The following is a 12,280-nucleotide window of genomic DNA, read 5'->3' on the forward strand; positions in this document are numbered from 1 at the left end:
TGTTATGTTAAGTCCTGAAACACAGAGACTTTATATCAGAACACTGCAAATAAAAGGATGCTCACAGATTATTAGAGATGGGTTGATCGGGATATCAGAATTAGCCAGTAAGGGCTAGAGCTAAAGGGCCAATCAGTTTCTTTTTATTTAACCAATGACCTTCCTCCATCATTTCCCCTTTTTCGGTTTAAACAACAACAAAAAAAAAGGCTTTAACTTTAACATAGCAAAATTACATATAACGAAACAGTTATCAAGTAAAAGTTACAATAATCTTTATCATAACTAAGGAAAACTATAACTATAACTAACTATTCTTAACTCCATCAAAGACTCCAGAAAGATACAATACTACCTAAGCAAACAAGAAAAAAGCAACTTTTAAAACTCTAGAAATGACAGAGGCATCTCGCTGCCTGGACAGTCACCCAAAGTTCCTCTGTTCTGTTGGGGCATCCACAAACTATGCTTTTATGACCATGACAGCTGCCTTCCAGGTACATGGACAAATAATCATGTAAAATTACAATAATTTTAAAGAACTGCACCCCATAACTTTCTCTTCCTGGAATATTAAGGGATATTATGTTATGAAATCAGCAGATTTTGATTCTAAGCCCAAATATACATCCATATGTTGCTTTAACTCTCTGGGCTTTGGTAGTATAAGAAATGACACTGATACTACATAATAGTTAACTAATTACAATTGAAGTTTTGTCTTTCAGAGAAATTATCTATCTGGAGAGACTGCTTGGTACTAGAGTATACTTTCTTGGTATGAGTGAGACCTTGGCTTCCCTCTTAGTAAAGAAAAGCAAAGGCATCTCAGGTCCACAAGAAAGCTGAAAAGGAAACATTTGTCTGAGTCCTGGAACTAGGCAGTATTTTTTCATAGATTGTGCCTCAGTGTTGTGCCAAGTTTCATATTACATCATCTGGGCATCAGTATGTTCTGTGGTTCTGTGTCTAAGCTAGGAAAATGGCCCTAATATTCAGTCTATGGGAAACCATAAGAACCCAATCCACGGGGGACTGCTAACAGACCTCTGAGGAATTTTCAAAGTGAACTTTTGAAAATGTGTATCTAGCACAAATCTGTCTTTTTAAAAAACAGATTTAAAATCTGGTGACTTTTTTACCTCCAAATTTTATCTAATGAAGCACTGAAAGGTTCTCTAGTTCGTTCTCTAAACCTCCTGTTCAAACACTAAATTAGCTCCTTGGTAAATGTGAACTATGATTCACTGAACAAATGCTATATCAATTAGACAGCTACTGAGTGCCAGGCACAAATATAGACCTTGAAAATATCACAAACACATTTTGCTTTGTAATCTGAAGCTACCATTTGTGTGTGTGTGTGTGTGTGTGTGTGTGTGTGTGTGTGTGTGTACCCAGAGGCTGCCCATTCATTCCCGGCCACCCAGACCCAAAATAATCACACAGAATCTATATTAATTGTAATACTGTGTGGTCAATAGCTTAAGCCTATTTCTAGCTAGCTCTTATATCTTAAATTAACCCATTTTTACTATTCTGTGTATTAAAATGAGGCTCATAATTCCTTGGCAAGGTGTTAGAGCATCTGTCTCCTCTGGTGGCTACATGGCATCTCCTTGACTCTGCCTTTTCTTTCCTATCTGATTGGAATTCCCACCTTGCTCTATTCTACTAAGCCACTGGCCAAAATATTAACCAATAAAAGCAAAATATATATAAAAGGATTTCCCACACCACTAGCCCTTTTCTGTTTAAATAAAAATGAAAGTTATAACTTTAACATAGCAAAATTATATAAACAAATAATTATCAAGCAAGAATTATAGTTACAATATTTACATCTACTTATCTTTTATTATAACTAAGGAAAACTATAAATATAACTATTCTTCAACTCCATCAAAGACTCCAGAAGGATCTAATATTACCTAAGTAAACAGGAAGTACATTATAAACAACTTCCAAAATTCTATAATTGACAGAGACATTTTGCTGCCTGGACAGTCACCCATCTTCAGCCTACAGGCTCATAGGATCGGGCAGACTTTTCCATAAAGCAGGAAATTTCAAAGACAGTTCTACCCATATTGGCAGTTTGTCTTTCACTTTCTTATGTGTCCTGCAGAATGTCTGGCAGACTCTTTCATGAAGTAGAAATCCTGAAGGGCTTTATCACCTTTGGGCAAGTTCAGTAGTCATTTTTCTGTGGGCCCTGCATGTCCAATTCATACAGTATAGCATCAAGCAGTCCAGGTAAGAGCAGTTTCTTGCCCAAATGGCTATCAAACTCCATAAGGAGCCTCTTAAGAGACCATCTTTCTCTAGAAGTAATTGGTGCTGCCAGGAGCATATGTGTCTCATTGTCATGAAAAGTTCTAAGTTCTTAAAACATTTTAAATTCTACATTCTGTTAGTCTTTTAAAGGTTTGAATAATAAGTTGTTCGTGAAACTAGCACACACCAGGAAGCTGCTGTTTAGAAACTGCACTGCTTTTTGCTGCTATTGCTGAATCAGGAAGACCTCTCTTAAAGGAGCCTATCTGAAAAAAAATGTGGCTACAAAGAAACTGCACTAAACTCTGTTCTTTTGTATCTATAATTCCTTTTTCAAGCTTTATCAGCTTTTATGTAGATATAGTCAGCTCCACATTGGTGAGCCAGTCTGTAGTTGGAAGTTTCTTGTTCATTTTCCAGACACCTAGACCTGAAATAGTCACACAGAACTTGCATTATTATAACAATCCTTGGCCTATTAGATCACACTTTTTATTGGCTAGCTCTTTTATCTTAAATTAACCCATTTCTATTAATCTGTGTATCACCACATGGTTATGACCTACAGGTAAGGTTCCATCTGGCATCTGGTGTCTGGCATCTGTCTCCTATGGAAGCTACATGGCATCTCCCTGACTCTACCTTCTTTACTCCTCTATCTGCTTGGAATTCCCACCTTGCTCTATTCTGCTAAGCGACTGGCCATAACAACTTTATTTATTAACCAGTAAAAGCAATACATATATAGAAGGACTTCCCACATCGTGCTGGGGGGGGGAAGGAGAAACAGAGGGAGGGTCACTGGTCAATAGTAACAGAATGCTTGCAGGCCAAATCTATTTTGCTTTCCTTTTTGAGTAAAATGTTAGTTTATTGGAGAACAGCCCCATGTATTTGTTTCTTCATTGTTTGTGACTATTCTTTGTTGCAATGGTAAAGAACACTTGCACAAAGAACTGAGACTTTCACACCCTACCCCCTCTATTGTCAAGTCTATACAGAAAAGGCTTTGTCAATCTCTGAGATAGAAAAAGAGTGTGCCATAGTGAAGGTAAATGTCCTGTGAAGAGCAGTTTGTCTATTTAAGAACAAGCAAGGTGCTTATGTAGATGGGCAAGAAACAGGAAGGCATGATAGAAAAGTAGGCTTGATCACATCACAGTGAGCTCTCTGGCTTGTTCTTGGAGGAGGACAGAAAGCCAACAGAAGTCAGAGCAGAGTGGTGTGATTTGATTTTTGTCTTAAAGTGGAATTTCAGTTTACTCTCCTCTATTTCATCTTCTTTGTAACCCTCAATCTTTCTTCTCAAGAAGCATAAGCTACTGAATTTAACTCTGGGTTACTTCTGATCCTTGCATATAAATGGTCGTTGGTTCCATGAACTCTGAGGACCTGGGGTCAGGGTAAAGCTACAGTCTTCACTCTGCAGCTTCACCCTGACACCAGATCCTGAGATTACACGAACAGTTCTGAGATCTACCATAAGAAGGTCAGCATTCAACATACTACACAAAGGGCATCCCGAAACTTGGTTTCCTATTTAAGTGTACATTCACTTATTTCAGAATTGTGTGTGTCATATGCTAGCTCATCCACTTATAAATATCAAATGTACATAGCCTTGAGTTTTAGGGAAACACATTACCTATGATTTTTAAAATGCATTTGCACTGGAGCGGGCAGAATGTGTCTTTTCTCATATGGGAACATATATGACAAAACCATGGTCATTTTTCATCCATCAAAATGGAAATATACACCATGTAAATTGCATTCTCCTGGTCTTGATTTCAAGCTGAATATCTTTGGGGCCATTCAGTCACACAAGACATTGCAGTCACTTTGAAGATGGTATTTGTGCTACATATACAATTTTGAGCCATTTCTCTTAGGCATTTCCATTGTGAATATTGTACTCTTTGTCCTCTTTCCCAATTAATCTGATTATCCATGAGGGAGGGTCATTTACCATTTATTTACTTTCTAAGTCTTACTTTTCTTAGGTAGTTTAGGTACTGTGACATTATGCAGGTTAAAGCATTAAGAGAGAAATTGTTGTATATATTCAACCTCTAATATGAGAAATAATTTGATCTGGAGCTCTTAATCCATAAAGTTTTTGTGGTTGTATGATCAACGGGTGTATATTTAGTGTTTGTGAATATGCCAACTTGGATAGTGTAGATAGGTTCAAATACAATTACATACTAATTTATATTAATATTTTTCAGATAACTATACTGAATAAGTAGTTGTAACTTTTTGTTATTTTATTTTGTGATTGCTGCAAACAAATGTTTGGCTTATTCGAATTATACATTTAAAATACTAATTGGTGACAATAAGAAAGTGTTTGAGGCACAGGTTGAAATAATCAAAAAGAATACCTGGCAGACATAAAATTTAAATTCATAAGGCAAACTGACTTCATGCTTAAACTGGGAAATGAATAAATACTTAAAAATATATTCCCAAAGCTGTTAATATTGAATTTTGTTTTGTGTTTTCTTTAGAACATTTCTATTTGATATTAATGGAGTCAGTGATTTTTTTTTTTTTTGAGACAGGGTTTCTCTGTAGTTTTGGATTCTCTCCTGGAACTAGCTCTGTAGACTAGGCTGGCCTCGATCTCACAAAGATCCACCTGCCTCTGCCTCCCGAGTGCTGGGATTAAAGGTGTGTGCCACCACTGCCCAGCCAGATCTTTTAAGTTTCATTTCACTGTCATATTTTATTGTTCTTGGGTGTCCCAGTTTTCAATCTTGTTCACATTGGTTACTACCACCGTTGTTCTCTCTCTCTCTCTCTCTCTCTCTCTCTCTCTCTCTCTCTCTCTCTCTCTCTCTCTCTCTCTCATTTTGTAGAAGAATTTACCACATAGCTCTCCTGGAACTTGTCATGCAGTACATGCTGGCCTTGGACACTTTATAACCCCATCTCTGCCTCTCTCACCTGATCCATTTCTATATTTACAATGAGAAAATTATCTTGACTACTACAAACATCAAAAATATAACAACTATCTGTCATGTTCAACAGATAGTAGCTCACAGCATTCCTCCTCCTCATTTTTTTAGGCCAGTAAATCTTTATTTGAATATTTTTTATTTATTTTTATTTTTTATTGAAAAAAATTTCCGCCTCCTCCCAGCCTCCCATTTCCTTCCCCCTCCTCCCACTCCTCTCCCCCTCCCCCCACTCCTCTCCCCCTCCCTCTCCAGTCCAAAGAGCAGTCAGGGTTCCCTGCCCTGTGGAAAGTCCAAGGTCCTCCCCGCTCCATCTAGGTCTAGGAAGGTGAGCATCCAAACTGGCTAGGCTCCCACAAAGACAGAACTTGAAGTAGGATCAAAACCCAGTGCCATTGTCCTTGGCTTCTCATCAACCCTCATTGTCCGCCATGTTCAGAGAGTCCGGTTTTATCCCATGTTTTTTCAGACCCAGTCCAGCTGGCCTTGGTGAGCTCCCAATAGATCAGCCCCACTGTCTCAGTGGATGGGTGCACCCCTCACGGTCCTGACTTCCTTGCTCATATTCTCCCTCCTTCTGCTCCTCATTGGGACCTTGGAAGCTCATTCCGGTGCTCCAATGTGGGTCTCTGTCTCTATCTCCATCTATCACCAGATAAAGGTTCTATGGTGATATGCAAGACATTCATCAGTATGGCTATAGGATAGGGCCATTTCAGGTTCCCTATCCTCAGCTGCCCAAGGAACTCACTGGGGACATCGCACTGGGCACCTGGGAGCCCCTCTAAGTTCAAGTCTCTTGCCAACCCTAAGATGGCTCCCTTAATTAAGATATATGCTTCCCTGCTCCCATGTCCATCCTTCCTTTATCCCAACCATCCCATATCATTTAATTATTATATTCTTTATGCTTCTTCCTCCATAATGTTCTTTGAGCCTTGGAGGTGGATTGCTAATAAGAGTGAGGAAGGAACTGAAGGGTGTATGTTATCATATTTCACTGTGTACATGTATGAAATCCTCAAAAATAAAAATATAATGAAAAGAAAAATAACACAATATGTATTTAAGTGATTCAAGTTCATGAGGAAGATCACATATGAACATCTAAGTTATTATTGCCACATAAATGATTTACATTTTAGTACAAAAATTCAAAGACACTGGGAAACTTAATGGCACACTTATCTTTATTGAAATTGAACAAATGCTTTTTTAAAATAATCCCTTTTACAGCACATGTAAAATGTAATTCTTTCCATATATTTTCACAGGTTGTCTGTTGAGTAAGCAAAAATACATCTTTTTATTCTTACTTAAAACATGTAGCCAGGATTCAAACCACATAGCTCTGGTACCAAAAAGGCACCGTGTTGTGAAAATCACAGTACAGTTTTAATCTTTTAAGTTAATCAAAGATATTTAAAACAATATTCACTCAGATTGAAAGTAGAAATTATAGGTCAGTCAACGTTAGAACAGTAGATACAGCTACAATGAGAGCAGAAACAGGAAGTTCAAGCTAATCTGAGCTACACCATTCAGAACACATCACCTCCATAAATATTGTGGCTGAGCAGCTGCAATAGCTAAGTTACACTTGGGCACTTAAATCACACATAAATATAGCCAACGTGAAAAAAATATACATAGTAGGCTAACTTCATCTAACACAAAATGAGCATTTGTTTTAAGAGGATATACTGGCAAACCAATTACACAATACACAATGAAACTCCCAGTTTACATCCAGGAACAAAAAATATTATCAAAGTGCACACCTACACAGACAGTAGAGTAGAAATCTGTTCTTTGTCATTTGTGTTTATTTTGTTGTTGTTTTCTGGATAAGTAGAAATAATTTACACCCCACAAAAGGATTTCTTGGGTGGAACACTAATTACAGACATTGTAAAGATCATAGCTCAGGAGGCTTGTTTTTAAAAACGAGGCAGCATTTTCCTGAAAAAGTTTGGTCCTCAATTTACAATAGACTAGTCACTATGGTCAGATGGTAAGCGTTTTTTCTGTGTGTGTGTGTGTGCACTAAACTAACTTTTCAGTACCAGAATTCATCAAAACCAAATCGAACCAGAAGATAATCAGCCCTCAAGAACTTGATTTTGCACATCATGTCTGAATGATGTGTCATCTGAAAGAACAATGCTAAAGACTATGGATGGGAGTTATGCTCATGTGATTCTGCAACACCTTAATTTTGTACAGTTTTCTTCATTGCCCATAGAACTTATCTATTTTTTCATGTAGGTGCCAGAAGCCCCACCCTCATGATCTCCCTCCCCCTCCCTCAATGTTCTTCACTGTCAAAGTGATATAAAGACAATATTACTGTGTATTTACAAGCACAACACTTAGGCAAGAAGGTCCCAGCGTTAATACGGTACATCTATTTCTTGTGGACATCTTCATGCCGAATTATCTTGTATGTAATCCAGTAAAAGATGTTGAAAATGAGAAAGGCCAGTGGGAAGGCAGCTCGCGATATGGTGTCAATTCGTTTTGCCCGATCCACAAACTTCTTCTTGATGGCATCTGCATCTTTTTGGGGCTGTGGAGGCTGATTGGCAGGTGCAGCCGCCTTGACAGTTGCGCCATCCTTCACTTGGAGGCAGTGACCCATTCCGTAACCACTGAAATTAAAACGACTTTCACGAGTCACTTCTTCTTCCTGGGAGAATAGAGACAGGAAGCACAGACTGTCAGTTAAATTTGATGGAAGGTTCTTAAAATTCTTTAGAATTAAAAGATAAATCATAGTTAACTGTTAGTGTAGGAGGTTCTTGGAATAGGGAGTACTCTTTTGGGTTCAATTCAATTATTCATAGTGCAAATATAATTCATCAACTTTTAAGGCAGAGAAATTAAATACAAAAGGAAACACCTGTGCTATATTCAGTACTGACTTTCCCAAATCTTGTTTACTAATCTATAGATTTGATTAGACTGTTTTAAAACCAGTTTCCAAAACTCCAGTATTATAAATATACGAAAAGTGACATTCATTCATTTCTTTTTCCAAAAACACTTTTACTTTTACTTGTTAGGGACTTTTATCATGACCCATTCATGGCTCTGTTCTTTCATTAACATTCAATTTAAGATAAATCTCTTATAAACTGTTTGCCCTCTGGCCCTCTGGTTCATTTTAGCTGTATATTAGAGATTAAATATTCATCACTTGGCATGTATATCTGTAGCAAGATAGTATTTCCAGTATTGATTCTTAACACTGAGTCTTTGGCCAGTAAGACTCTTTCCCATATTCAAATATACCATTTTATTCGATGACAGTGATGTATTATGTTGGTTATTTCTCTATAACTTAGATGCAAGACAGAAAATACCTTTTATTACTTTGTGTGAAAGACAAATCACCTTAGAGACCAATGGAATCTGAGTATATAACTGAGTCGAATGTAGAGATCAAATGTAGAGATCAAATGTCAAGAGGAAGAGTTTAAAAGCTGAGATTTAAATGACTTGCTTGATAGCAGCATATCTCTGAACAGCCACTGGTCAAATTATCTTCTGTTTTAGCTAGCTCACTGCTTCTTATAATGGTATGTAATCTTCCACTGCACTTTTTACTTTACCTGATAATGATGGTGGTATGTTTCCCAAAATATAAAAAAACCTTGATATTAATATTAGCTAATCATTGTTAAGTCTATGTCTGTAGTACTTTCAGTCACATATAAAACGTATGCCAAATAGAGAACTTTGAATATAATATGAGTGCAAGCTCATCTGTATCTGAAATGAAGTGAGGCAGACAGATTGTACCTAGTACATTCAAATGAGGTTTTAAAGTCACAGGAGGACCTGGATAGGTAAAGAAAAGCATGAGTAGGTATTTTAGTCTACTTCATTGAGTACATAGTGAGAAGAGAGACAGCAGTGCATGGATTAAAGAGCCGTGCAAGCATTGCAGAATGGTTAGGATAAATTATAGTTCATGCATTCAGATGGGCCGTTGCAGAACTCAGGAAGGAGAGCAGATTGACTTCCATGTGGCTTACTTACCAGATTAGTACCCACATGCTACTTCCCTCTGTGAGAAATACATTCTGCTTGAAAATGAATACTAGAGTTTAATAGAGTCCATACAGCCTTGGTTTATCAAACACTACCCATTGTGATATAGTGCCTCTGGTGTGGACATCTGTAAATGTGACTGAATATTGCATTGCAGCCTGGCAATGATTTAGTATTTGAGCTAGAGAGATAGGAGGTGTGAGTTAAACACACTATGCCACTGTTTTCCATATATATTTGATCTCCAGGAAAATCAGACTGGGAAATGAGAGGCTCATCCATTTGATACATTAGTTATTCACTGTTTATTTGATTGATATTTATGTTTATTGTATGATTGTTTCAGAATTTGACACATGAACCCCGTATTTTCATCTTATATTTTCCAACTCTAACTTCTCTCACAAACCCCTCTCAAATTCATGGCCTCTTCTTCTTTATTTACAATTGTTACATGTGTGCTTATGTAAATGATGCCTTCTGATTCCATCTAGTGCTTCTCATATGTATATGTTTAAGGGTGACCATTTGGGATTGGATAAATTACCAGGAGGCATCCATGGAGACGTCTGATTCTCCCTTTCTAAGCAGCCATTGATTGCCTGTAACTCTTCATCTCGGGGTGGGGCCTTGGGAGATTTTCCCTATTTATGTTGGCATGTTGACCAGGGTTGTCATTGTGTAGTTTTGTTCAGGTGGTGACAGTCTTAAGTTTTTTATGGGTACAGCCCCCTGTCATATATAGAAGATAATATTACACAGCTGATGTCCTGGTCCGCTGACTCATTTAATCATTTTACCCCCTCTTGTGTGATGTTCCCTGAGCCTTAGGAATGGGAGTTGTGTTGTAGATGTAGCAGTTGGAGATAGGCACCCCACAGACATTTGCTCTCTGCATTTGACCTGTTGTGCAATGTTCTCTACTTGCTGCAAAATGAAGCTCCACTTATCTGTGAGTATAAGGATGAGTATTTAGAATGTGGTTGGGAATTATGCTGCCTTAGGGAAGTGATGGTAGTGGGCTCTCCTGTAGCATTCATGAATTTACCAGCCATGGGTATCTGCCTATGGTTACAGTACTAGGCATGAATTCTTCATTATTCTTATTAACCAATGATTATAGTACAATCAAAAAGACATTAATTGTAACCTTTAATCAGCCCCTTTATAAGCACAATGAATCAGACCAAAACTCTTGTATAAAGTGATTGTGAAACTGCTATTTCATCCATCTATCTATCTATCTATCTATCTATCTATCTATCTATCTATCTATCTATCTATCTATCAGGTTTTTTGAGACAAGGTTTCTCTGTATAACAGTATTGGCTGTCCTGGAGTTCGCTCTGGAGACCAGGCTGGTCTCAAACTCACTGAGATCCACCTGCCTCTGCCTCCCCCAATTACTGGCATTAAAGGTATGTGCCATGACTGCTTGGCAAAACTGCTACTTTATAGAACCATCCCTCAATACTCTGATTCAGGTTAGATTGTCCTTTACAAGTTGGTTCAGTGACCAATGTCCCATTGCTTACTGGAAGCTAATGAAAACGTTTTCATTCAGCAGTTAACTGTTGAGTGTTGATTTTCTGTCAAGAAGTGAGACAGTTAATGTCCTTGGGGGAAAAGTTCTACTTGTATAGACTTTCAGAATCTAATTAGAGAGATAACCTAAAGAGATTATCATGCAAGGAATTTGGTAAAGAATATTTGCTCTGAATCTGAGTGATCCCATGTGCACAACTGCATGAACTCAGTGATAAATGGTTAAACTAAGTTCAGATTGAAATATTATATCATATTTCTTTTTCTTAAAATGTGAATGATTTTTAGAGTCATTCTTATTCCTGTAACCACCTGCTTGCAGGATTCCTTCTCATCCTACCTCCATTCCCTGGGGACTCTGACTTTTGATGAAGACACAACTTAGCTCCTCCCCTCTCATCTCTTCTAGCCAATCTCTATTCCTTCCTCAGTTATAGAACCTCTGAAATGCCTTTTACAAGGATCCCCAGTAGCCCCATTAGGCTGGGATTCAAGTAGAAGATTTTCAGAATCTTCCCTGTCCTCTATCCTTTTCTCTCCAGACTTACTCCCATAGTAGCCTGCCTGCAGGAGGCCCTTTTCCCACCCCACTTTCATTCACTGGGAGTTCTACCTCTTTGTGCAGACCCTTAGCTTTTTCAGAGGCCCCTCTCAGCCTTTCATCTTAGCCCATCTCTATTCCCTTCTGTCACTCACTGAGCTGAAGAAGACCTCTATACCAGGGACCCCTGCGTCAATGCATTTGTCTAGGATCCAAAGTAGGCAACAGTAACCAAAGAATGGACCATTCACCCAACAAATAAAGACTAGATATTAATACCATAAAACACCTCAAACATCATAACTCCAAATGCGTAGACCCCAGTGCAAAAACACAAACATGAACAGCAAAGGCTCTGTCAGAAATATGTATATCCATTGCAATAAGTCCCAAGAAATTCAATATAGCTGAAATACAAGAAAAGGTCTTCAAAATAGCAATTATGAAGATGTTCAAGAATGTTAGAGGTTATTATGAGTAAATCCCCTAATGAAGTCTATAAAAACACAGTTGAATGAAATAAGAAAAACAGGTCAAGACATTAAAACAGAATTTAACAAAGAAATAGGATCACTAAAAAAGTTCTGAGTAAAATAAAGCTGAATATGAAAAAATTAGGATGTCAAACAAAAAATTCAGAGGTAAGCATCACCTCTTCTAGAAGACATAGAAGAAAGACTCTTACGTGTTGAAGACAAGGTAGAAAGAAGAACGGGGTACCTCATTTGAAGAAAATGTTATGTTGAAAAATATGTGAATGATATCATTGATTTAAAGTTTCAAATAAATGTTCTTAAAATATAGAATAAACAGATGTGTTAACCATCACAGGGCCGTCATAACTGTCTGAATACTTATTTCATTCAAGAAAGGGAGCACACAGTTTCTTAGGAGG

At 37.7% G+C, this 12,280-nt stretch overlaps 1 protein-coding gene across 3 annotated transcripts in view; it reads right to left on the reverse strand.

Moving 5' to 3' along the window:
* Window positions 1–6,412: 6,412 nt before the first annotated feature.
* Window positions 6,413–12,280, reverse strand: part of Glra2 (glycine receptor alpha 2) — a 194,217-nt gene continuing 188,349 nt past the window's right edge. For all 3 annotated transcript variants that reach the window (XM_075957867.1, XM_075957868.1, XM_075957869.1), the window contains one exon: window positions 6,413–7,932. In XM_075957867.1, the coding sequence (XP_075813982.1) occupies window positions 7,651–7,932 (282 nt within the window). In that variant the 3' untranslated portion in view covers window positions 6,413–7,650. The remainder of the gene's footprint in view (window positions 7,933–12,280) is intronic.

The sequence above is a fragment of the Microtus pennsylvanicus genome, chromosome X (assembly GCF_037038515.1).
Source record: "Microtus pennsylvanicus isolate mMicPen1 chromosome X, mMicPen1.hap1, whole genome shotgun sequence".
Lineage (NCBI taxonomy): Eukaryota > Metazoa > Chordata > Mammalia > Rodentia > Cricetidae > Microtus > Microtus pennsylvanicus.